Source organism: Dendrobates tinctorius, unplaced genomic scaffold (genome assembly GCF_039654945.1).
Source record: "Dendrobates tinctorius isolate UK_male_01 unplaced genomic scaffold, ASM3965494v1 ptg000124l, whole genome shotgun sequence".
Lineage (NCBI taxonomy): Eukaryota > Metazoa > Chordata > Amphibia > Anura > Dendrobatidae > Dendrobates > Dendrobates tinctorius.
The window spans coordinates 4,689,726-4,717,203 of record NW_027361792.1 but is presented as its reverse complement, the minus strand read 5'-3'; the positions used below and the strand labels follow the sequence as shown (position 1 = coordinate 4,717,203).

General features: G+C 47.9%; 1 protein-coding gene across 9 annotated transcripts in view; it reads left to right on the top strand.

The window, feature by feature from the left end:
* Nucleotides 1-27,478, top strand: part of SHANK2 (SH3 and multiple ankyrin repeat domains 2) — a 641,049-nt gene that overhangs the window by 389,169 nt on the left and 224,402 nt on the right. Inside the window, exon 1 of one of the 9 annotated variants that reach the window (XM_073541773.1) lies at nt 21,121-21,357. The exons of the other annotated variants lie outside the window; for them this stretch is intronic. Coding sequence (XP_073397874.1) covers nt 21,291-21,357 — 67 coding nt within the window. The 5' untranslated portion in view covers nt 21,121-21,290. Of the gene's footprint in view, nt 1-21,120; nt 21,358-27,478 lie in introns of those variants that run through there. 9 annotated transcript variants of the gene reach the window in all.

The window sequence follows — 27,478 nt, the reverse complement described above, 5'->3', positions numbered from 1 at the left end:
GCACAGCAGGGTCCCACGTTAACATGTCCCGCTGTGACCCAGCACAGCTGGGACCCACCTTAACCAAGTATACCATTGCACCACCAGGGGTAACCCGCTCCTGCACTGGGTTCACCCTCCAGCTCTTTGTGCAATCCACCGACTTCAAATACCCCCTCCTTTCCGCCGACTGCTGCGACAACGTCAAACCTCTTCTTCTCTTCACCATGTCGATCTCCAGAAGATCCTAAAATTAGGGCGGGAGGGCGGGACGATTCCGGACATCTGCAAGGTAAGGAATGACCATCCCCCCACAGTTCTGCCCTATATATCCATCCCACCACTGACCACTCCCTGCCAACTCACATTGCACAATAAGCCCCATAGCTCCAACCCACACCTTCCCCACAAGCACAATGCACTACTGACCACTCCCTGCCAACTCACATTGCACCATAAGCCCCATAGCTCCAACCCACACCTTCCCCACAAACACAAAAGCACTACACCTTACCCTTCACTAACCCTCAGGCCTAGCATCCCTCCTTAGTCATGTGCGCCCTCCCTGTAGCCCCTTTGGGGCAGGCGTCCGGGCTTGCCTTGACTTAGGAAAGTCTGACTGACGGCTTCACTGTAATGACCCCTCCCAAAACCCACACTTACCCCTTCTTAACTTAAATAAGACACGACTGCGTGACATTGGATGTAAAAGGCCACAGCAGCCCCGTTTATTAACACCAAACAAGCAATAACATTTTATCCATAAACGTAGAAATATTCCATAAACATAACCACCAGCAAAAGGAGGGGGGGTAAATGAAGAGTCCATTGTACATGATTGCAACACCAGCTCCACCACGTGCCCTCAGCCGCACCACACCGGCTCGAGGACACCCAGCCGAGTGTTGCAAAACCCATTGTACATGATTGCAACACCAGCTCCACCACGTGCCCTCAGCCGCACCACACCGGCTCGAGGACACCCAGCCGAGTGTTGCCCAACCAATGTCCTGCTGGGACCCAGCCCAGCAGGGACCCACGTTAACATGCCCCGCTGTGACCGAGCACAGCAGGGTCCCACGTTAACATGTCCCGCTGTGACCCAGCACAGCTGGGACCGACCTTAACCAAGTATACCATTGCACCACCAGGGGTAACCCGCTCCTGCACTGGGTTCACCCCCCCGCTCTTTGTGCAATCCACCGACTTCAAATACCCCCCTCCTTTCCGCCACCGTGAGCACGTATGACACCTTGTACGTGCGAGTACCACCACCAAAACCCAACCCGAGCCGACTCTGCGGCTCGAGTAACCAATGTTTCTGTACCAAGACCAATCAATCAAAACTGATCCCCATTAGACCTCACGATGCCAACCTACACCAAAATACCAGTACAACAAGGTCAGCCACACCCAAGACCTGCAACTAGTCAACCGCATCGTCCAATCCAATGCACCGCCTGCGCGACCAGTCCCCAACCTGAACCGCCGCCTCTGCCTCGTTGAGACCGCAACATTGCAGGTGCCTCCGAAAATTATACTTCACCTAATAATTAATCAAAGCCAACCATTATTGCCGTGAACAAAAGAACCTACATTGGTTCCCCAAACCTCCGATAGATTCTTGAAAATGTGCCCAGTAAAACCCACTATGTAGTCATTCCAAACAGGAGCCCCTATGGACACCAACATGAGCACGGCTCCCAGGCAGAAAATTGCACTCCACCTGATAATAATCAAAGCCAACCATTATAGACGTAACAACAGAACCTACACTGGTTCCCCAACCTCCGACAGATTCTTGAAAAACGTGCCCCACTATATAGTCATGAACAACAACACGAGCATGGCTCCCAGGCAGGAGCATTCAGGCCCGATGTCTCAGATCAAACTCCTTGACGCCCCAGCGACCAAGTCTCCACCACACACGTGCAGTACCAAAACGCTGTTGGTCCCGTCAACCCTGCGTGATAGCATCTATCTTAAAATATCCACCCAACTAGAAAACATAAACCAATCCACCCCGTAATCACCACGACCCGGAACGAATTAATTGTGTGCATCACCCGTGCACTTCGAACCCAGAATCACAACACTATTGTTGCCACCCTTTACCAAAAGTGAGATGTACTCCGCACCCATTCCCCGCTGAACTGCGGATTCGACACTACTCACAAAAGAAAGAAAAGCGACTCCACACCACCTGAAGTCCAGGAAAACTCAGACACACATCACGTCTCCCGAAAACCCCAGACACCATAAACCCGGGCCAACCGTCAAAACATTGCACTCACCGATGCCCGATGCTTTTCCACCACTCAGCCTTAAAGCACCGCAAAAAGCACCCCCAAACGGAGCACAGCCCCAGACGATTACCAGGTCCTTAGAATCATTAAAAGTCAATGCACATCGCACTAGCTTCCCCTGCCACAGCGTACCACCAGCCCGACATTAATGAAAGTAATGTTATAGCTGCAACCTGCTCACCCACTACCTAAAGTACACCTCCCCCGCAGCAGCGCTGCACCACAACCGTGTTCCCATAATACCAGCCGGTCCTGACAAGTGCGCATAACGGAATAAATGACATAGCCATGTATTGCCGGACGGGCTACACCCACGCGGGAGACCATTCACATGGCCATCGAAACAACATGTCCTGCCTCATGCTCTATACAGAATTCCTGACAAATGGAACAACACCCGCTGGATAAACAAACCGTTCACCAACCAGGACCCCCGAGACCAGTAAAGCACACGCTGGGTTACCCAACTCAAATGTTGCATCATCCTTGCGCAACACTTCACCCTGGCCCCCCCGTCCGGGGGCACCCAAAAAGAAAAGACTCTAAGGAGAGCTGTATACCCAGAAGGCAAAGCCGGACCAGCTGCACCCACAATAAACCTCCTAGCCCATTGTAACAAAAAACTATCCACTCTGTATAATAAACTCCTACGTAGCTGCAATCAACGGCTGTAACAAATACCATCCGATACAGTCTGCCAAAAGCTCAATCGGCAACCCTAAAGAACCGCAGTGAGAACCCACCAGTCCTTACGGACAAAAGTTGTTAAAACTGCCCCAGGGCAGTCACGACCACCAAATTACCGTAAGAACGCCATATGACTGCAGATCATGCAAAAACCCCCAGTGGATCGTAGCCCCACGTATTCAATAACCAAAATCAACCCCCCAAAACAGCAGCGCGATATACACGGGAACCTAATAACGACCCCCGACCTGACACGATGTACTCGGTAACCTAACCTGACTTAGACATAGGGCCCCAGGTGAATCAAACACTTTGACTTATCCAAACACATGATAACCGCAACAACGCCCTGAGCATGAAGAAACCCAAAGTAGTCAAGGGTTGGACCATGAACAGAAATAAGCACACCACCTTCCCTAATACCAGATAGTAGTCCCAGGTTGGACCATGAACAGAAAATAAGCACTGCACCATCCCTAATACCAGATAATCCCCGACTACCACACAGAAACACAGAAACCAAACCACGGACCTCAACAACCGGACATTGACCAACCATAACCCCAGCTCCACGCCATATCTACGTACCCCCAGAAATTAACCAGGAAAACAAATCCGGTAAAAGGTCAACTCCAAGCCCCCCCGGGGGAAATGTCATCCATTGCTGCCAGAAAGGCAGGTTCCCGAAAGATCTGCCGTCCCAAGCATCTCGACCTCACCAGAACGTCTGCCGCAACAAACCAAAATGCCCCTAGTGAACATGAAAACCCATAGTACACTCAAAAGCCCCTATTGGAGAACCGAACCCGGCATATAAATAAAACACACCCTAATGAAAACTCGACCACCTACCCCCTCACCTCTGACCAGCAATAGAACACACCCCACTGTAACGTGAAAGATTAAGCCGCCCGATGCACTACCCAAACAGATCACCACGTCAGTGAACTGCCATCCAACCCTTATCAAATACTAGGCGCGGCGATAAAACTGCTCACCACATCAGTGAACTACCATCAAGCCCTTATCAAATACTAGGCGCGGCGATAAAACTGCTCACCACATCAGTGAACTACCATCAAACCCTTATCAAATACTAGGTGCGGCGATAAAACTGCTCACCACATCAATGAACTAACATCAACCCTTATCAAATACTAGGCGCGGCGATAAAACTGCTCACCACATCAGTGAACTAACATCAACCCTTATCAAATACTAGGCGCGGCGATAAAACAGCTCACCACATCAGTGAACTACCATCAAACCCTTATCAAATACTTGGCGCGGCGATAATCCTCCAGCCCAAAGACCCCATGCCTATAACAATAAACCATAAAACTGGCATGGATATGGCTATCCACCACCGCTCTGCCAATATCCGTATCACCACCTGAATTACTCACAAACCGCCATGGAATCACCACCAGTCATACACAAACACCCAGAGAATGCAAGCACAATTATACTAACCAAAATAAAATGATGTCGTCACCTATAGATATACCCACTATCATAAAAGCAAACTAGCATGAAATTAAAAAATACCTCCCAACACTCATGAAGCGCACAAAACAGCCTCCTGGACCACAAAGCAACCATTCCCTCACAGATTCGAACGCTGTCCACATGGACCAGCCACGCATCTTTCCGAACCCCCAGACAAATACCCGAAACCATACGTAGCAACACCCTTCCCAACCAATATAATCTAGACATTAATAAAGGTTTAAGTGAGCCTTACTTACTAGGCTGACTCCGCGGAACCCCACGGAACAGCCGTCACGTGTCCTCCGCGTCGAGCACCGCATCTGCGATCTTCTCCATGGATCTATGCCGACTGCAGCCCTCCTGGGCCGCAGCGCCAGCGCCCAGACCGACTGTCCGTCCGGGAACGCATGGCAAAAAGTCACTGGCTCGGAGCCTCAAACAGAGGGGAGCAGGTTGGTGCTCCAGCCGCAGGCAACACCTCCTGAATCTGGCACCCAACGCCGGGGGAACGCGACGCCGGACCACATGACCTGTGGCCCCTGGCAGCTGAAGGGTGGCCACATGACCGAGCCACCGCCCGCTTCCCCCCAGCGCCGCGAGAAAGGAAATGAGGCCGGTGAAGTCACACACCACCTCGCCACCGGGCTCCTTGCCGCGTCACGTCACCGCCGTCCACCGATGCCGATGACCGCGCCGGGTCAGGTGACCACGCCGGGTAACGTGGCCGCGACGTGCGTGTCACCACTGTATGACGCGATCCGAAATGGAGGGGGAGGCCGGCCACGTCACTCACCGCCCCGTTACCTTGCTGCCTGCTTCTCGACTTCTGGCTCCGGCCCCGCGATGTCTTCTGCAACAGGTCTGCTAATGGGGCTCATCCTCCGCTGCAAACTTAACTCCGGGCTGAGGTGCTCAGGAGGCCGTGATCGTCGCTGCCGCTTCGGAGGCAGAGGGGTCCCATCTTCTCCGCCGTCGCCATCACCAGACCATCGCTGCAGCTGTTCCTTCATCCACTGCTGGCCGCGCTGCTCCATCATCCTCTTCATCTGTGCCACGAGGTATTCCATCTTCTGGATCCAAAGATTCAAGCTGAAGTCCCAGATGTGAGGAGCTGACGATTCCGGACGTCTGCAAGGTAAGGAATGACCATCCCCCCACAGTTCTGCCCTATATATCCATCCCACTACTGACCACTCCCTGCCAACTCACATTGCACAATATGCCTCATAGCTCCAACCCACACCTTCCCCACAAGCACAAAGCACTACTGACCACTCCCTGCCAACTCACATTGCACCATAAGCCCCATAGCTCCAACCCACACCTTCCCCACAAACACAAAAGCACTACACCTTACCCTTCACTAACCCTCAGGTCTAGCATCCCTCCTTATTCATGTGCGCCCTCCCTGTAGCCCCTTTGGGGCAGGCGTCCGGGCTTGCCTTTGTCCTCTGCTTGCGCAGCGATCAGCGCGAACAAGGGACAATGTTGAGACTTGTATTCAACTGATAACAGTGAGAGCAGGCGTAGGCTAATGGGAGTATTCATCAGCCGCCGCCGCCTGCGCTATAGATAAATAATAATAATACAAAAAAATTATATGGGGGTTCCCCTGTATATTTGATGCAACCCTCAGCTGTCAGCTTCAGCAAGGTTGGTTATCAAAAGGAGAGGGGTCCCCACGCCATATTTTTTAATTATTTAAATAAAAAGAAAAACCTGCGTGGGGTCCCCCTCATTTTTGACAACCAGCCAAGCTAAAGCCGATATCTGGGAGCTGGTATTCCCAGGCTCGTAAGAGTCCACGGATATTGCCCTCCCCCCTTAGCCTAAAAATATCAGACCCCAGAAAAGGCGCATGTATTAGATGTGCCAATTCTGGTGCTTTGCCCGGCTCTTCCCACTTGCCCTGTGGCGGTGGCAAGTGGGGTTGATGTAACCTTTGTATTGTCCAATGACATCAAGTCCACGGCTCAGTAATGGAGAGGTGTCTATATAGACACCTGTCCATTACTAATCCTATAGTTCTATTGTAAGTAAAACACACAGCAAAAATAAAGTCCTTTATTTGAAATAAAAACAAAACAGTTTTTTTTTTATTTAAAAAAACAAACACTGTTATACTCACCTAACGCCCATTCCATTGAAGCCATCATCTCCCGTAATAAAGTTAAAAAATATCCATATCCCTCACCTGTCTATCATTCTGTCCCACACCATAATCCATGTCTGGGATAAATAGTTTTCAGCCTAGATGGTGCCAAGATGCGACCGTCCAGGCTGAGAACCACTGAGGAATGACCAGCTTCGAGCACAGCTTCAGTGAGCAGCGGTGACCTCATCAAGGTTACCACGGGTCACTGAGTATGCGTTCCCAGCTGGACCCCTGAACTGTGGTGACTTCAGCACCGTGATAAAAAGTCTCATGGTTCAGCGCTCAGCTCAGCAAGTTCACCGCAGTTCACCGTGAGAAACTTCTAACAGTGAACTCACTGAGCTGAGCGCTGCACCATGAGCCTTTTTCTCATGGTAAATGCAGTCCAGGGGCCCAGCTGGTAATGCACCTCAGTGACGCGCGGTAACCTCGCTTGCCACCGCCACAGGGCATTTGGGAAGAGTCGGGCAAAGCACCAGAATTGGCGCATCTAATAGATGCACCTTATCTGGGCGGCTGTGGGCTGCTACTTTTAAGCTGTGGGTGGCCAATATCCATGGTCCCTTACCAGTCTGAGTATACCAGCCCCCAGCTGTCTGCTTTAGCCCCTTTTAAATTATTTTATTTTATTTGTCAGTCTTACTAAAGCAGCCTGGCAGGTTATCAAAAATACAAGGGAACCTCAAGTCATTTTTTATTTTTTTTATTTATTTATAGTGCATTCGGCGACTGATGAATAGTCCCATCAGTCGCCACCCACTCGCGTTGTTATCAGTTGAAACAACTCTCAACATTGTCCCCTGTTAGTGAGAGCTGTCTTTAGCACCCGGTGCCGGGGAACAGCTCGAACAGCACTGCTGATTCTCAGGCGCCCGTATCCGTATATGTCATAGTAATGCGGCCACACGTATTAAATACATGTACACATGGACACTGATATCTCCGGTACTGTTTTTCCTGTACCGTAAGTATCAGGACGTGTGAAAGAGCCCTAATATAAGAGGGGGCTAGTCCTTTAGACTAGTCCTAAAGACCTGAGACTAGAGAGCAGTCATCCTGATGAGCAAGTTTTTTTTTGCAGAGCTGCCTAATACTAGAGGCTCATTGCCTGACACCTTGAGGTCTTAATTCACACAAAGGCAATTCATTAGCTTTGCCATATATACCTTCAAGAAGTAATTGATTAATTGCATGTTAATTAAATGCCATGAAAGCTGTCCCAGGACATCTCGGTAATGCAGGGTGGAGAAATGTAGATTCTTCTGTGTAGAAAGCTAAGGATGTAGACCAGTAAGTGAGCGCTGGCAAGCATCCAAATCCGAGAAGGCGACGTGATGAGAATGCAGTTCAGTTATGTTACCATACAAAGGGTGAACAACTGTTTTTGGTCAGAGGGCGACCTTGACAAATTCTTCTACTTTAAGGGTGTGTGCACACTCTGCGGATTCTGCTGCGGTGTACAGTGCCATAATATCCTATGGATATTAAAAACCGCAGTGCAGACGGTGCGGATTTTTCCGCGGTTTCCAAACCGCAGAAAGAATTGACATGTCAATTCTTTCTGCGGATTCCGCTGCGGTTTGCTATCTCCTCCATTGAGGAGATGAAGAACCGCAGGGCAAAACCGCAGGCGAATCCGCAGGTAAAACCGCAGGTCTTTTGACCTGCAGATTTTACAAAATCCGCGCCGCCAAATCCGCACCCCAATCCGCAGCATGTGCACATACCCTAAAGGACTGCAATAAAACACTCACAATGCTTAAAATCACAATCATCATTTTTTATGGCTGGCATTTTGTCAGTGGAGACAGCCTGCTAGCCCTGTTAATATTTGAGCTGAGCATTATTAATAATAAGGGGTCCGCTGCTGGCAGTGGTAATAATGGGGGCACTCAACTGGCAGCAGTGATATTAATGAGGGCACTCCATTATGAGCAGTTGTAATAATGGGGGGTACTTCACTGGCAGCAGTGCTAATAATGGAGGCACTCCACAGCCAGCTGTTGTAATAATGGGCGCACTCCACTGGCAACAGTGCTAATAATGGGAGCTTTCTTCTAGCAGCAGTGGTAATAATGGGGGCACTCCACTAGAAGCAGCAGTAATAATGGGGGTACTCCGCTGACAGCAGTGGTAATAATGGGGGGCACTCCACTAGAAGCAGTGGTAATATTGGGGGCACTCCACTGACAGCAGTGGTAATATTGGGGGCACTCCACTGACAGCAGTAGTAATATTGGGGGCACTCCACTGACAGCAGTGGTAATGATGGGGGCACTCCACTAGAAGCAGTGGTAATAATGGGGGCACTCCACTAGAAGCAGTGGTAATAATGGGGGCACTCCACGAAGTAGTGGTAATAATGGGGGTACTCCACTAGAAGTAGTGGTAATAATGGGGGTACGCCACTAGAAGTAGTGGTAATAATTGGGGTACTCCACTGACAGCAGTAGTAATATTGGGGGCACTCCACTGACAGCTGTGGTCACAATGGGGGCACTCCACTAGAAGCAGTGGTAATATTGGGGGCACTCCACTAGAAGCAGTGGTAATAATGGGGGCACTCCACTAGAAGCAGTGGTAATAATGGGGGCACTCCACGAAGTAGTGGTAATAATGGGGGTACTCCACTAGAAGTAGTGGTAATAATGGGGGTACGCCACTAGAAGTAGTGGTAATAATGGGGGTACTCCACTGACAGCAGTAGTAATATTGGGGGCACTCCACTGACAGCTGTGGTCACAATGGGGGCACTCCACTAGAAGCAGTGGTAATATTGGGGGCACTCCACTAGAAGCAGTGGTAATATTGGGGGCTGACAAATGGAATTCCTGCTCTAAAACGCATTTTAATGTGTATATGTAATTTCAGCGTGATCCGACCCGTGGACAAGACTATATACACAGGATACTACTGCTCCCCGCACAAGCCCACCTATGGACATGACTATAACACAGATCAGTAATTTTCGGTGCTATGATCATGGCCATTGATTGGGTTATTTGCGGTAGGGAGAGGTGTTGTGTGTTTCTTCTATATACAGACATTTCTGACCTGGTTTGGGGACATCAAGCAATGAATTCAGTAATACAATATTGCAGTTAATGATCATTGTATCACATCAGAGCCGTTTCCTAAATAGGTGTTTATTCTATATGAGCCATCCTCAATACACAGCCTGATGTCACCCATGATATTACTTCTTCTTTCCTAATCCCGTACATATTGATAGACATGAGATATTTGGGCTGGCAGAGCTGCTCCCTTGGATCTTGTATAGCTGCCAGAATATTTAGCTCCATGTTTGTATCACAAGACGAGCGGTGGAACTTCATATGGGGCTGCTATGGTTACAGGCACTCTGGAATGAGCGTTCAGTAGGCTGAATTTACAGTACATAGATTTAACCATTTTATCATAATTAGGGCTGTATAGAAACCTCATGTGGAAAATATATAAAAAGCAGAGTAGAAAGGCAGCCAGTCTAGGGGTAAGGCCTTGGCGTTTCTGGTGGACCCAACTAGTCAGGACTCCACAATGGCAGAAGGACAGGAAAATGTCCGGAACGTGTAACGTAATACCATACTATTAAAGATCTCTGACCCAGGAGGGGATCTACCATACTCAGGTATTGGGAAATAAGGTGCAGGATGACTGGAGCTTTACATAATGCATTAGCTACACTATATGGAGAAAAGTATCTGCCACCTGCATTTGCCTCTCATCTAACATCCATAGCCATTAATATGGAGCCAGCCCCTCTACAGGTTTCCATAGGGTTGGAGAGCCATGTATGAAAAATATTTGTCCTGATCAGATGACTCCCCACCCCCCATTACCAAAGTATAGGAGACCTACCAGGATCTACTAAAGTGCATCATTGGGGGTTGATTTCTCTTTTTATATGGTGCTTATACTGTTTAAAAGTACATTAAGACCATGTTTCCCATTGCAAAAATGCTACTTTTTTTTCTGCAGACATCAGCGTCAAAGTCTGATCTATTACATCTGTGCTGCGTTTTTGATGTGGTTTCTTCCTTTTTTAAGCATTTTGATGCAGATTTGAAGCACCATTTTATTTTTGTTTATTACTTAATGTCTTTTTAGTGTGCAATACAAAATAATATTGTGATACTGTGTTAGCCAGAAAAATAGATGTAAATATGTCCCCCAAAAATTGAGAAAAGTATTCAAGGAGTGATACCTTTATTGGCTAACCAGAGAAATTATATTTGCAAGCTTTCAAGGCTCAGTAGGCCTGATGAAGGGGCCAAGATCTCCATCTGCGCTTGCGCGGCGGCCATTTTCCAGGAAGCAAGCCACCGCGCAGGCATGGATGGAACGGCAGAGCCCCCCACGCAGCACGGGACGGAGCCCGGTGGCGGCGGCAGGCACCGGGGGACACAGCGCGGCGGCAGCAGCAGCACCCGAGGGACCCAGCGCGGCGGCAGCGGCAGCACCCGGAGGACCCAGCGAGGTGGCGGCAAGTAACGGACACCCGCAGCGGCAGCCCAAAAAACGTATGTTTGCATTGTAAGACGCACCCCTATTTTCCCCCAAAATTTGGGGAAAAAAGTGCGTCTTACAAAGCGAAAAATACGGTACATCTTTTTAGTGTAGAGATTTTGGGACTCTGCACTTAACACAAGATTTTTTAGACATGCTTTTTTTTAGCTTATAGAGGTGAAACGCACCAGAAAAACCTGCACAGCTCCACAGCATCTTTAAACGCAAAGTGGGCTGAGCGTTCCTGCAATAGCAACCACTTTCCTTGAAATTTTAAACGCAGAAGATTTTCTGCACAAAAAAAAATGCAGCAATGATGCTACGTGGGCAGATTTGGTAGCACTCACATAAGGTACAGAGGGTCAGCGTCCGCTACCTGTACTGTAGCCACCTCCTCCTTCATGTACGGGGTAATGTCAGCATTACGTGTCTTGTCTTCTAGGTGCCTGAGATTCAGACATTGGCCTAGTTCATCTTCTCACATTGTTGCCTCAGTAATGAAGCTTCCACACAATTCAGTGATTTGTTCACCGAGCCTCCTGCCTTGTGAATAGAGCGCCAGGATGTGACGCCAAACCAGGCCTTTGTTTTCCTCTGCCTTTTCCAGTCATTCCTCAAGTGTGTGATGTGTTTGGAGTCTTTTTCATCTCCGCTGCGCTGCATGGAACAAGGCAGAGGGGAGGGAGGATGAGTCATTTAAGTGGACAAGTCAATTTGAGATTGCGCATCGGGAAAATTGCTAGTTCTTCAATGTTGTACACTGCAAAGAGAAAAAAGGTTGAGACTCACACTCATACAACGGTCCCCTTGGTACCTGCTCAAAATAAAGTAAAAAAAGCCACGGTCACCTGCAGTCGGCGCCTCTTATCTTCTCCTCTCCTGTAGAGTAACCCGCAACATGGAACTCGGCGGGGGGGCAATTGGTTTTATCTGTTCACGTTGATACGTGGTTATTATCCCTCTGCTTTCTCTTCTCCTCGTTATATAGGTTTTGTCCATTTACAAATGACCTACCAGTATATTTGCAGACAGGGTTTTTGTGGCGGTCAAAAACAATGAGTTTTTACTGTGGAAACACTCCTTCTTTGGGAAGTTTTTGGGAGAGTTTTGAATTTCTTGAAAAAGGGTTTCAGAGTTTTTGAAGTATTTCAGGTATGTGTGTAAGGGAGTGAGATATGATGTCTTTCTTGCTTTCCTTCCTCAGATTGCCCTTTCGTATGTTAGCTATATGTTGCTAATTGATAAATATCTGTGGTACTGCTACATAGAAATTTGTATTATCACCCATCTTTATTGGTATTGCCACATGTATGTGTTACCATTTTGTAGAAAGCTGTAATATATCGTCTTGTGTTTCTGTATGATATTATTGCATAATATAGTGTGCCTGTTGTGCATGTACAGTTAGGGTAAGTTAGTGCATCCTTTTGGGGACATTAGAGGAGGGCACTTTGGTCCCGAGATCTCAGGACGAGATTTCGTTGCTAAGATCTCAATCTGAGCATGCACCGCCCCAGGTGGCCACTTTCCCGGAGGCCATCGCATCACAGCAATGAATATGTGAGGCCTCCGGGCTTTCACAAGATTCCGGTGGAGCCCCCCCCCGCACCACAGAGCACCACCGCTGAACCTGCCGCATCTGCTGCACCAGCCTGGGAAGGGAGCGTGCTCATCGCCCGGTAGTGTCGGATCGGGACCGCTGCAGAATCGCCCGACTGCTGCTGCCTCCACAGTATTTGTAAGTATATTCTGACTATAAAGCGCACCCCCATTTTCCCCAAAAATTTTTTTTAGAAAAAAGTGCGTCTTATAGTCTGAAAAATGTGGTCCGTTTATTAAACCTGTACCGTAGACAAATGACACGTGCAGTATACACTAAAAACACGGGAAAAATGCAGCAAAACCTGCATTTTGAATGTAGTGTTCTTATTGAAAAAAAAAAACAAAACACATTTTTTCCACAAAAATGTTTTATTTGCCCCAAATTTTGCATTTTCATAAGGGTAACTAGAGAAATTGGTCCATACAATTTGTTGTCCGATTTCTTCTGAGTATGCGGATTCCCCGAATGCGGCAGAAAACTACTGTTTGGGCGCACGGCAGGGCTCCGAAGGAAAGGAGCATCATTTGACTTTTTGAATGTAAAATTTGCTGGAATTATAAGCGGATGCCATGTCCCATTTGGAGAGCCCCTGATGTGCCTTAACAGTAGAAACCCCTCACAAGTGAACCGGTTTGGAAACTAGACCTCTCAAGGAACGTATCTAGATGTGTGGTGAGCAACTTGAACCCTCAGGTGCGTCATAAAAGTTTACAACGTTGAGTCGTGAAAATTTTTTTTTTAAAAAATCACATTTTCTCCACAAAAGTGTTGTTTTAGCCGCAATTTTTTTTATTTCCACAAAGGTAACAGGAGAAAATGCACCAAACACTCTGTAGTGCAATTACTCCTGAATACCCCGATACCCCATATGTTGGGGATTACTACTTTTGAGGCACAGTGCAAAGCTCAGAAGGGAAGAGTCGCCATATTGGTGGTCAGATTTTGCTGCAGTGGTTTGAGGGTGCCATGTCACATTGGCAGAGCCCCTGAGGTGCCAGAACAACAGATTCCCCCCTCCCCCCCATATATGAACTCATTTTACAAACTACACCCCCCAATGAATTCATCTAGGTGTGTGGTGGTCATATTGACACCACATGTGCATCTCAGAATTTTATACCATTGATTGGTGAAGAAAGAATAAATTACATTTTTCCCATTAAAATGTTGTTGCAGCCCCAAGTTTTTAATTTTTCTAAGGGCTAAGAGGAATTTTTTTTTATTTTTTTTTTCCAACAAACTGAGGTCTATTTTTTTCCTGAGTGCGCCAATACCCTACATGTAATTGTGGAAATATTTTTCAGGCAAAGCGCCAAACTATACTGCAGATACTACTGTTATGGTTTGCGGGTGCCATGACCCACTGGGAGAGACCCTGAATTGACAGAACAGCAGAAACCCCCCATAAGTGACCCCATTTTACAAACTACACCTCTCAACGAATTCATATAGGGGTGCAGTGATCATATTGACACCACGGGTGTGTCACCGAATTTTATACCATTGGGCAGTGAAGAAAATTTAATTAAATTTTTACCACCAAAATTTTGTTTTAGCCCCAGATATTACATCTTCACACAAGTGGGTAAAAATGGCACCTTAATTTGTCCCACAATTTCAACTGAACTTGGCAATACCCCATATGTGGGTGTACAGTCCTGCTTAGGCCGGTTTCACATTAGCGCATTTTCAGCGCGCGCACGGCCGGGGGTAGCTCCGCCCCCGATCCGGCTCTCTGCCCGGCGTGCCCGCCCCTTCCTTGTAGCGCCGCCTCCTAGCGGACAGCGGCGCCTGCGATCGGCGCACCCTATCTTTAGCATAGGGTGCGCCGATCGTGCGCAGGCCGTGCGCTAGTTGCGCTTTGACCTGCGCTGCGCACTTTTGACGGTGCGCCGTGCGCGCCAAAATCAAACTTTTCGGATTTTGGCGCGCACGGCGCACCGTCAAAAGTGCGCAGCGCAGGTCAAAGCGCAACTAGCGCACGGCCTGCGCACGATCGGCGCACCCTATGCTAAAGATAGGGTGCGCCGATCGCAGGCACCGCTGTCCGCTAGGAGGCGGCGCTACAAGCAAGGGGCGGGCACGCCGGGCAGAGAGCCGGCTCGGGGGCGGAGCTACCCCCGGCCGTGCGCGCGCTGAAAATGCGCTAATGTGAAACCAGCCTTAGCCACACGGCAAGACTCGGGAGGGACAGACATCTATTTGTCTCCTGGAGCACAGATTTTCCTAGAATAGTTTGCAGACTCCATATACTGAGCCCCTAAGTACTAGAAGAGCAAAATCCCTCCTTCAAATGACCCGATTTTGGAAATTATACCCCTTTGGGAATTTATCTACAGGTGTATTGACTAGTGATGAGCGAGTATGCCCGTTACTTTGAGATGTCCGATCATGCTCGGGTGTTCTCCCAGTATTTTGGGCATGCTCAGAGATTTAGTTTGTGTAGCCCGCAGTTGCATGATTTGCGGCTGCTAGACAGCCTGAAAAAGTGGGGATTGCCTGTTTGTGAGGCTGTGGAGATGCAATAAAACTGTAAAGATAAAATACAGGTGGAAAAGAGAAAGTAAAACAATGGCAAATATAGTAGACAGTGATAGAGTAGCGCACAAGCCATGGACTGGCCTCTAACGCAAAAAGTCTCTGGCATTACGCAATTTACACCAAGGCTTTCCCTCCAATTTATTTTGAGTGTTTTTCTTTTCCTGCTGTGCTGATTTGCTAATGTAGAAAATCACCAAAGTGTTTATTGAAGCATAGGGAATGTCAATTGACATGGTTGGCCCTGTGGTTCTAAAATAAGAGATAAACTAGAATTAGCCACTGTACATTGGTAAATCCTCAGAGCTTGATGAGCTGGAATTGATGCAATAATTAGCCGAGATTACTTTAATGGGTAAATCTAGAACAGTTAAAAGCGGATATAAGACAGAGCCATGAAATCACTGCCGCTCTTTGTGTTGTCATTGAAATGTTTTTCCATAGGCAATTCCAGACAGACAATACCGGTAATGAGTTTGATGGGGTAACGTGTCGCCTACTACATGTGGAATGGGGCCAATGTTTGTGCTATACATGCTCTGGTTGTACCGTATATGATGTATCAGGGAAGGGGTTATGCCAGGAGCAGATCATCTGTCAGCGTCGCGGAGATGTCAGCGCAGTGGTTTGCTGAATATAGTGTGATTGACAGCCTCTCCGTTTTTTGCACAAAATTTCCAATGTGACTGTCAATCACAAGGACGTCAGAAAAGTTCATCACTGCGATGATCAGAGAGGAGGAATCTGGAATTCAAGTTTATTTCTTATCCCTGAGATTCCCCTTAGTCTTCGTTTCTGAATAGATATTGTGTTCTTACAATGTTGACATTTGGATACCTCAGAGGGGCGCTCTCTAGGTTATAGAAAATGCAACCCAAAGCCAAGGTGATGAAAATGATAACTCCAGCTGATGTATGTTGCAAGGCTTGTCTGTAGTAGACAAACACTCGTCTTATGACCCCCACTCCTGACATCGCTCTGTCAGCACAAAATGACTATTTACACTAAGCACAGACGCTTGGGGCACACTTGTTTTGGCTGCACAGTTCAGTGCGCCTTCCTATGTACTTGATTTCCACCTAAAGCCCCCATCACACATAGTGATCTCACTAGCGAGATCGCTGCTGAGTCACAAGTTTTGTGACGCAACAGCGATCTCACCAGCGAGATCGCTGTGTGTGACAGCGATCAGCGACCGGCCCCCCTGCTGGGTATCGCTGATCGCTGTTGAAAGGTCTGGACATTTTTGGGGTCGCTGGTCTCCCGCTAGTCAGCACGCATCGCTGCGTGTGACAGGCGGGAGACCAGCGAGCAGGAGATGGTAACTAAGGTACACATCGGGTTACTAAGGGGCGTGCAGCGCCTAGAAACCCGATGTGTACCTTAGTTACCAGCACGCTGATGCAGGGAGCTGGTAACCAAGGTGCACATCGGGTTTCTAAGTGACGCACGCCACTTAGAAACCCGATGTGTACCTTGGTTACCAGCTCCCTGCATCAGCGCGCTGGTAACTAAGATACACTGCGGGTAACTGCATGTCGCTGGTCCTGATCGCTGGTGAAGCTGCCTGTTTGGCAGCTCACCAGCGATCACATAGCGACTCACCAGCGATCCTGACAAGGTGATATCGTTAATCACACAACAAATTCTTCTACACAAATAGAAAAACACAGGGATGTTAATAAAATTATTTCCTTTATTCAAATATCAATAATAAAAAGAAAGGATACTGATTTTACAAAAATGCAGGGACATTGTCATGCTCGCCATGTCTGTCATGTCCGCCATGTCTGTTTTACCTCAAGAACCCCTGGAGCAGTGTGCACACGCATCTCGTGTCTGCTATCCTGCATGTTCCCTAGAGCAGTGTGCACACTCACCTCATGTCTGTTGAGCTGCAGGATGCCTGCGTTTCTGTTCTGCCTTCTGTGATCATCTCGTCATATCTAGATCTAGAATCCCTGATCATGTGTCCTTCCTATGTTCTAGCATAGGCTGGTTCTGCATTAGTCTCTGCATGTCTGAAACCCTGATCATGTGACCTTTCCTAGGATCCTGCAATGTCCGGTTCTGCAATCATCCCTGCATGTCTGGAATCCTGATCATGTGACTGCGCTCTGTGATCCTAGAGGATCTGAACTGGAAGCTCTTCCCTGGTCCTAACCCGGAAGTGGTGGTGCTATGCCCTATGTCAGACCACCCCTTCCTATGCTCAGGGCCTGAGTATTGTGTTGCTTCTCTGCATGGCTGCTTGGTCTGTGGGGTTGCTCCCTCTATTCTGTGCCCTTGCACTCTGTTCTGTCGTGCGTCTCTGCACATGCTCCGTGCTCATATTCCATCTATTGTCTTGTGCTTTGTTTCGTGTTGTCCTCCGTGCTCTGTTTGTCCTCGCTATGTCTTCTTGTTATGTCCGCTCTGTCCCTGACGTGTCTCTTTACACATGCAGGCCTCGCTCTGTACCCTGTCCCTGGATTGTCTCCTACACGTGCAGGCTCCGTTCTGTACCCTGTCCCTCGCGTGTCTCCTACACGTGCAGGCCTCCGCTCTGTACTCTGTCTAGTCCCAAGGTATTCCCTTGGCCCGGCTCTGGGCTTCGGCCTACGCTCCGCTGCTAGACCCTGTCCCTGACGTGTCTCTCTACACGTGCAGGCCTCTGTTCTGTGCTCTGTCCCTGGCGTGCCCCTCGGTACGCGCAGGCCTCGCCTCGTACTTTGCCCCTGGCATGTCCTTTGCATGCGCAGGGTCCTGTCTACTACTCTATGCCTTGTTTCTGATACTTTGTGCGCTCTTGCACTTTTCGTACTAGGCTTTGCCGTGCTGTCTGCATGCGTCTCTGTCCTGTATCTTTGCCTAGCCCTGCCTTGTGGCTCCGTGCTTCCGTGCACGTGCCTGTGCCTGCCTGGTGTGCCTCAGCCGTGCCGCCTCTAGCCGTGCTCGCCTGTGTGCCTCAGCCGTGCCAGCTGTCCAGTGCTATAGTGGTCTCCGGCTGCGTGGCTGCAGCGGTGTCGCCTCTAGTCGTGCCCGCTTGCTTATGCCATCGTCGGTACCACCTGCCGGTGCTCCCAGCTGTGGTCTCCGTGCTCCCTTGCACGCACGCTGGTTCTCGCACTGTGCCTTTTCGTGCTACTCTTGCACAAAGCCTTTTGCCTCTTGCTCTGCTCTGAACCCAAGTTTGCCTGTCGGATTCCGTAACTCGCCGACCGCTGCCAGAGGTCCGACCTAGATGACTGCGGCCTGATGTCCGGAGCTGATGTCCGTAGCCTGATTCCTGGACCCTGTCGGTCGATGCCAGCACCCCAGATTCCGATGCCATTGAACCCTTCCCTGGCGTGCCCTCGCACGCGCAGGCCACCGTCCTTGTGCTCCTCCCTGGCATGCCCTCGCACGCGCAGGCCACCGTTCTTGTACTCGGCATGCTAGTTTGTCTGCCGGATTCCTGAAGCCAGCTGACTACTGACGGAGGTCTGGAGCCAGATGTCTACACTCTGATGCCTGGACCCTGTCAGCCCTTGCCAGCCTTCCGGAGTCCGATTCCTCGCACCCTGCCTTGGACTTTGGCGTGCTTTGGCACGCACCTTGTTATATGGATTCTGTGTGTTCACGTTTTGCACCTGTTTTACCTTGAAGAGTTCCTCATGCCTTGGACCTCGGCGTACCCTCGCACGCATCTTGCAATATGTTCTTTGTGTGTTCACCTTTGCACCTGTTGTACCCTGAAATGTTCCTGAATGAAGTTTACTTGAACTAATGCCTTGTCTCGTCTTGTCTTGCTTCCTGAGCCGGCCGTCTGGTCCAGCAGCCGTGGTGGCTCACCCCTTTGGTCTTGCCCCTGACACTCCCTGTATAGGGGGTGGTTCCTCACTAGGTCAGCTCGCCCTAGGTGGGTGGGTGCCACGGCCCAGAGGGTCCACTCATTCAAAGAAAAACGACTCAGCGTAAACTGACGCTCGTCACAGACATTACACCATAGATTACCAACTGTGCAGACAACAACAAAAGACTATACATGACAACAATGCCACAAAATAAGATTATTAAATCCGCTTAAAAAAGCACCATTCATATTACCTTTGTACAATTATGAGATGTTGGGGGTCATACTAATATATACCCTCATCCTACAAATAACTCCTCATATATGAAATACATCACACCATACCAATGACTATGATGGTCATATATTTATTAAAAATGCACCATAATACAGGGGCATAATATTAATCGGTGCCTAAAGTGACCAAAACTATGTAGAGATATATTATAAAGAAAAATGCGTAGCGCCCAACAATTGTATTTTTCTCATGAAAACATGAAAAAAGTGCCTATACCTGGACAAAAAAATGGCCCCTATATGAGGTGCCTAGTGGTATTACTAATCATGCTGCGAATAAGAGGTAAAGAACCATTACCTAAGAAGTGCACGTGGAAACTCCTGGCATCCCTGCTGCCCCGACGCGCGTTGCGAAGAAGGACTTCGAAACGCACGTCGGGGCAGCAGGGACGCCAGGAGTTTCTCTGTCTCCTCCCCACCTGTGCACTAATCCTATCATGTGAGAGAATCACTGCACAGTAGCATGACGCTCGGCTCCTGCATCGGATGCCATGCGCTAGTGTGACTTTGGCTTTACACTTTAAGTTTTACCATAGCAATGAGAACTTTCTTTTAAGTGCACCTCCACTTTTGATCTTCTGTCTGACCAGTCTTAAAGGTACAGTCTTTTTGACTTGTAACTTTGTTACAGAAATTATTCATTATCAAATGAAGCCCAAAAATTCAACTTTTGAGCTTTTATTTTTGGCCGCATCCATCTTTAAAATCTGAAATAAAATAGCACACAAGACTACACTATCTTTTTTTTTTTTTACTTCAAAGATGGATGCAGCCAGAAATTAAAGTTCAAACAGTCTTAAAGGTCTAAAGTTGCAGTCATAAAGTTTTAGACTCGGTTTTATAATTAAAATCTGTGGTTTCATCAGGAGGCATGACCAAATTCATTTTTTTTCGGGGGTTCAGGCGGAGCCACGTGTGGCAGAAATGTAGTGTGAACATACTGTACTGTTAGACCCTGGGAGGGAAGTGCCACACCCGGTTAGTAAAGTGCATGGGTTCTCGTCGAATTATTTTGCAGACCGTGTGCGGTTGAGACGGCAGTTGTACCGCTCAGGCTGCATTACTGCCTCTTCCATACTGCATGATTGTGTCAGGCGGAAGATCAAAATTGTAGTTACCGAGACAGATCTGCTCTTTCCCACTTTGGGTCATCATTTGCAATGGAAAGAAATAATTCTGCCACAAGATAATTGTGGTCTCAAGATCACTAGTTATTATGTTGTCGTGGCCAAAAAAGGCAAACAACAAGGGCAGGGTCCAGAAAAAAATATTTGCATTGATCATTGTTTGTAAAAGAAAAAAAAGATATATATATATATATACATATATATACAACAAAGCGGCACGCTCTGCCATGTAACTAATAGAGGGATTGAATCATTTTCTTATCCTCTCTAATGGCATGCGTAATTGCTCCAGGTTTTCAGGCGTCCTTCACCCGCACTTATTTCGATTAGTGACTGATGCATTTCCATGGTAACACACAGCAGAGAAAGAACCCGTTGCTAGAGTGTGGGCACAGAGAGATGTGGTCCTTATTCTGAGCTTACAACTTGTGTAAAATAACACATTCCTCATTCCGTGGCTCTTTTTTTTTTAATTCCTCTTCCTGTCCCGAAAGAAAAAGGAGAAAAAAAAAAAAAAAAAGGAATCTTGCACCTCATGTGCTCTGCTGACTTTTTAGCATTATTCATTTTTGTATTTTTTTTTTTATTCTGTTTTGCAAAAAAAAAAAGACAAAAACAAACAAAAGGAACACAAGCCCATTTTTCCCCCCGTTTGCCCGTGTGGATATTACAGGACTTACCAAAGTTTAATCAGCAAAATGTGGGAATATAATTGATGAAGTGATGTGAGGAACGGCAGGGAAGAGGGGATCCCTCGGAATGTCTGGTCCCGACATCTCCGTGTGAGATGGTCACATCTAGCTTGGAAACTATGGCAGACAGTTCCAAATTCAAGAAGAAAGTGCATTTTGGAGGTACTGTAGGATGTGTCTGTGTGTCTGATGTATTTTTGTAGACAATAGACTGAGGAAGGTGTGAAGGGATTTACTATTTTTGTAATATATTTTTATTCTTTTTCTATTTTTTTGTTGTCATTTTATTGTTTTTTTTGGTGCATATAGTTGTATTCTGCATCTATTTTTACCTAGATGCTATATGTTTAGTTTAATTATCTTTTTTTAGGTGTTTTTGTTTTGCACCTTATGTGTTTGCTAGTTAATTGACTACCGACTTCCTTTGCTGGAATGAAATCCCTATTCATAATGAACGGAGCAGACAGACAGCTGTCAGCAGCATCGGAGATCGGGTAAATAGGTTATATCTTTATATGTCTGATGCTGTCATTGTCAGTGCACACTTTATTAAGTGCATAGCAGTACATGTGGTTGCACTAGCACCGGGGAGTGTCTGTGTTAAACACCGGCTCTTTTTGTGACCCACACATGGGGGGGGGGTCTGCTGGACTCTATATAACGTGTTAAATTCTCTGCTTGATGTCGTGAGTGAGTTAATGGTGATCATGGAGGAAGCCAGCAGATATATATTCTTATATTTTGATCTGCCTCTGTAGAACTACTAGTCACAGCAAGTCCTGCAATCCAGAGGTACAGCAAGCTGGTGAACAGTAACAATGAAGGGCTGTACATACAGTTGTGTTGGCGTTCCTTGTAGGGTTTTTTTTTTTTTTTTGGCAAGCGCAATAGAAAATTAAAACAATAAAACATGCGTTTAGTGGCAAACTAAAAGAAAAGTGTATTTCCTTTGCATATTCATTCACACATTCCTAATTCATTGTTCTGGACCGTCATTAGTATTTTTTTCTTGTCTGCTTTTTTTCTGATTTTGCTATTGAAATCTCTCATTTTTGGGAAACGAAGGGGCTGAGCTTTTTAATCTGCAGCCTCATGCATCATCACTTCCCCCTTTGGTAATTAAAGGCTTTGGTACATAATTATAGGCCACTGTGAAAGACAATAATGGCATGGACATGAGCGGTCTGTAAGGGTCTTATCTAAACGAAGCTTGGAAATTTGAAGAATTAGGGCAAATGTTGTGCCAAAATGTGTCTTTAAGTAGTGATATAAAAGTAACACTAAGAATAAAACTGATACATTGCGATGTGTCTGGTGAGAGGATGGTACATGACATTGGGATTACAGATCAGGAACGATGGGCGGTCTTATAGAGAGGAAATTAAACTTCGTGAGACGGTCACATTGAAAAACGGAAGCAGCATGATTGATATACAGAGACATTCAGATCAATAGACTTTAATCCATTTTGTGAATGGAAAACACTTATTTTGGTAGAGCATTTTAATATGTATGCATTTATTAGGCATCTGTGAAAAGCCTGATAGATGAATATTACGGACAGAAAATAAACAGCAGCTGAATCAGAGAAAACTCAGTCTTTTTTTATTATTTTATGGAAGCTGGAGATTAAGTTCCTTATAGAGTAAAATCTGTTTTATTCTGCCTGGAGCTGTTAACATGATGCAGTCATCCGACATATTATCACTGCAAAAATGCATCTGTTTTCTGTGACTTTAAAAATTAAGTAACAATGCAACAATTGGTACCACAATTTTAGAGAATTGTGGGGGGAAAAAACAGCACAATTGCTTTATGTGAACATGCCATTAAGGTGTATTCAAAATATTTTGATGTGGATTTATGAAGATGAAAAAGTCACCTGAAAAAAGTTTCTGAAAAGAAAAATAGCAAGTGATTTTTGGCATGGTACTCTAAGAAAACGTATTTTCTTAAGCTGTTTTGATGCTTTTTTTTACCTGGTTTTTCAATGTGGTTTTTGATAACTTTTAGGCTGTGTTCCAACGATGAGTTTTTTACTGTGCATATTTTCAACAAAAAAAAAAAAATGCAAGTAACCTATCTTTCTTAATGGGTGCAGAAAATCTGCAACATCAAAATCTCATCCTGGAAACATAGATTCTGTTGCAAAATCCACATAAGAAAACTGGTTCGTATATTACTCTTTAAATAAGTGTTCTATTCATTTCAGTGGAAAACATGCCTACAAGTGCAATTTGATTAATGGATAAATTGAAGCAAAAAAAACAAAACATCCCACCAAGAATGGAGTGGTGTGTACTCCAAAATCCACATCATAATCAGCTTTGAATAAGCTTCTGACTGACTTCAGTGGTAAAAACTTCTACATTGCATGGGAAAAGAAGCAACATGCCCATTCTTAGTGAATCTGCCTGAAAACTAAGATCCAAAATTTGGACAATGAATGAGTTAAAAGCAGAAAAAAAACACCCCATACAAAAAAATCATCAAATTACTAGGGGGTGGGGGATTGAGGCAGAGTATTTTTTGTAAAAAACCTTGTGTGAATATGTTTATTGCTGAGAATGCTGCATATTCCTTTTACTCCTTCTAAAAAAAACAAAAAACGTAGAAATACATTTGAATTGGTGTTATGACGCGCTCACCAGGAGGCGGGGCTTCGGCCCCGACGTCACTCCCTCCGGTACGGCGGTCCCTCAGGGGTCCCCGTCGGGTGCGCACGCGCAGCTCTCGTCCCTGGGTCTCCTCCTCCATGTCACGTTTGCGCTTGCGCGCTCCTGTCAGTGCTGTATAGGGCTCGGTCCTCTCTATGGTATTGGAGGACCTGACCCGGAACCACTAGTGGTCATGTGCTTTCTGGCTAGGTCCTGACCCGGAACCAGTAGTAGTCATGTGCTATATCAGACGACCTCCCCCTAGGGGAGGTGCCTGATTATTGTTGTGCTTCCTGGCTGGGTCAGCTGTGTCCCAGCCTGGCTGTGCGAGGTTCTCAGGTCCTCTGCTCTGTCTGCTATTCTGTGGTGCTCCTAGCACTTGCTCTGAACCCTTGTTGCTTCATGCTCAGTTGTGCCTCCTGGCACATCCTCTCGTATCCTGTCCCTTGTTTCTTGCTCAGCCGTGCCTCCTGGCATTCACTCTATTCCTGTGTTCTGTTACTTGCTACACGCCTTATGTGCCCACGTGTACCCGTCTAGCACTACCCTGTATTCAGCGCACTCCCGTGTACTCTCCTGTGTTCCCTAGTATCCTGCTCCCTCCAGTCACACAGTCTCGTATCTCCTGTGAGCCGTCCGCCTGGTGCCAGCAGTCGTGGTATCGTATCCCCTGGGGCTTGCTCCTGACACTCCCTGTATAGGGGGTGGTCCTCACTAGGCTAGCTCGCCCTGGGAGGGTTGGTGCCGCGACCCAGAGGGTCCACTCCAGGAGTCGCTAACACTCTAACAGTATAATCAGGCCATGGACCCCGCTGGTACTGCGGCTTCCGTCCAAAAGGAGCTGACGTTCCTCCGGGAAAACCAGATTAGGATTATGGCATTTCTCAAGTCCATGGAGTCCGGTTTATCTGCCTCTCAGTCCTCTGAGCCTGGGAATGCTGCCCAGTTGGCTAGTCTCCAGCAGGAACTTGCACAGCAACGTGACTCCCAGGCTCAGATTCTCAACTATATAGCATCGGTAGATAATCGGCTCCTTTCCATACAATCTGCCCAGGCCATGCTCCCACACTTGCTTCCGCGCCTATGCAAGCCACCCCGGTATAGTGGTGACCCTGTGTTGTGTCGCGGATTCTTGAACCAGTGTCGTTTGCATTTTGAGTTTTTGCCACAGCATTACCCCACCGATCGTGCTAAAATAGCATTTATTGTCTCTCACTTAGAGGGTAAGGCGCTTGCATGGGTGAATCCCCTTTGGGAGCGTGATGACCCGCTCGTCGCTCAGCTTTCCATCTTTTTGGACACTTTCCGTAAGGTGTTTGACGAGCCGGGTCGCCTTGCTTCCACCACCGAGTCCCTCTTTAATCTTCGTCAAGGTTCTCTATCGGTTGGACAATATGCGATATGTTTTCGCACTTTGTCCTCTGAGCTAGGTTGGAATAATGATGCCCTCGTAGGGGCCTTTTGGCGTGGTCTGTCCGGTCGGATCAAAGACGAACTGGCGGGCCGAGATACCCCTACCAATTTGGAGGATCTTATCTCTCTCGTGACACGCATTGATTTGCGCTTCCAGGAGCGCACCCGCGAGTCAGCCAGAGAGAGAGGGTCCTCTCGCCTCTCTTCGTCCACTCGCAGTTTTTCTCATCCGTTACCCGAGTTATCTGCGGCAGATCCGTTACCTGAGCCTATGCAGGTGGATCGCCTCCAGATAGCTCAACGGCGTCGTGTGAAAAGGCAGGCACAAGGGCTCTGTTTCTATTGTGGGGATGCCTCCCACTTTCTACGCTCATGTCCCAAGAGACCGGGGAAGTCTCTCCGCCTGGGACTGTTAAGTGAGGTCTCCTCAAGTGTATGTGATTCCTCTCTACCCCTGACCATGCCTGTCTCCCTGAATTTTGGTTTCGAGACTTTTACTGTGAAAGCTATTGTGGACTCTGGCGCAGTGGGTAACTTTATTTGTCTCGAGGCAGTTAAGAAGTTTCGCATCCCTGTCAGATCCCTGGAGTCTCCTAGGTCAGTAGTTCCGGTCGACGATAAGCCCTTGCAGGACACCGTTAACCAGGTCACTGAGGAAGTTGAGCTGCTGATTGGCACATGTCATCGGGAGCGGATCTCCTTCTACGTATTGCCGACTTCGCCTCATACTCTTCTTCTTGGTCTTCCTTGGTTACGTATTCATGGGCCGACCCTGGACTGGCAATCTGGTGATATACTCCGTTGGGGACCGTCCTGTCAAAAGAGTTGCCTGCTGTTCATTCATCCGAAGAACCCTGCTTGCTCGTCTTCGACGGCTATAGGTCCGCCGTCCACCATCCCGTCTGTGACTTGTGACACTGTCGAGAAGGAGACTGAGAGTCAGTCTCCACATCCGGCAAGCATCCCGTCTGTGACTTGTGACATTGTCGAGAAGGAGGCTGAGAGTCAGTCTCCACATCCTTCAAGCAACCCGTCTGTGACTTGTGACTTTGTCGAGAAGGAGGCTGAGAGTCAGTCTCCACATCCGTCAAGCAACCCGTCTGTGACTTGTGACATTGTCAAGAAGGAGGCTGAGAGTCAGTCTCCACATCCTTCAAGCAACCGGTCTGTGACTTGTGACATTATCAACAGGGGAGCTGAGAGTCAGTCTCCACCTCCGTCATGTGACCGTCCCAAGGTAATTACCGTGGCTTCTGTCAAGTTGACGCCCCAGCGTCCAGGGGAGACCTTTGTGTCTAAAGGTAACCGTAAAGGTGTGTTATTCTGGGGACATTTTTCTCCGGCTGCCGGACATGTTGATGCCAAGAGGACACTCTCCCGTTTATCCCACGATTACTGGTGGCCGTCTATTGCTCAGGACGTCAAAGACTTCGTGGCTGCTTGCCCATCGTGTGCCAAGAAGAGACTTCCCAAGCAACCATCCTCCGACAACTCGCCTCCTAAGGATGAATTGACTTCCAATGACTGCACCACCGCTTCGGCCTCCAAGCATGTCAGTGTGCCTCTGCCGGTTCGACCTGTCTCGGGGATACCGGCCTCCGACTCTCTGTCCGTGGAGTTCTCCAGGGTATGGCAGGAGACCGAATTTTCTCGTATTGAGACTCTGGATCTCATTGGTCCTCATGCAGTTAGGAAGTGTCTGGATCCCGCTCCTAGTGTCAAGGTGCTATTTTCCAGTTCTAGAGAGAGGGGGCTTAAAGGAGGGGGTACTGTTATGCCGCGCTCACCAGGAGGCGGGGCTTCGGCCCCGACGTCACTCCCTCCGGTACGGCAGTCCCTCAGGGGTCCCCGTCGGGTGCGCACGCGCAGCTCTCGTCCCTGGGTCTCCTCCATGTCATGTTTGCGCTTGCGCGCTCCTGTCAGTGCTGTATATGGCTCGGTCCTCTCTATGGTATTGGAGGACCTGACCCGGAACCACTAGTGGTCATGTGCTTTCTGGCTAGGTCCTGACCCGGAACCAGTAGTAGTCATGTGCTATATCAGACGACCTCCCCCTAGGGGAGGTGCCTGATTATTGTGCTTCCTGGCTGGGTCAGCTGTGTCCCAGCCTGGCTGTGCGAGGTTCTCAGGTCCTCTGCTCTGTCTGCTATTCTGTGGTGCTCCTAGCACTTGCTCTGAACCCTTGTTGCTTCATGCTCAGTTGTGCCTCCTGG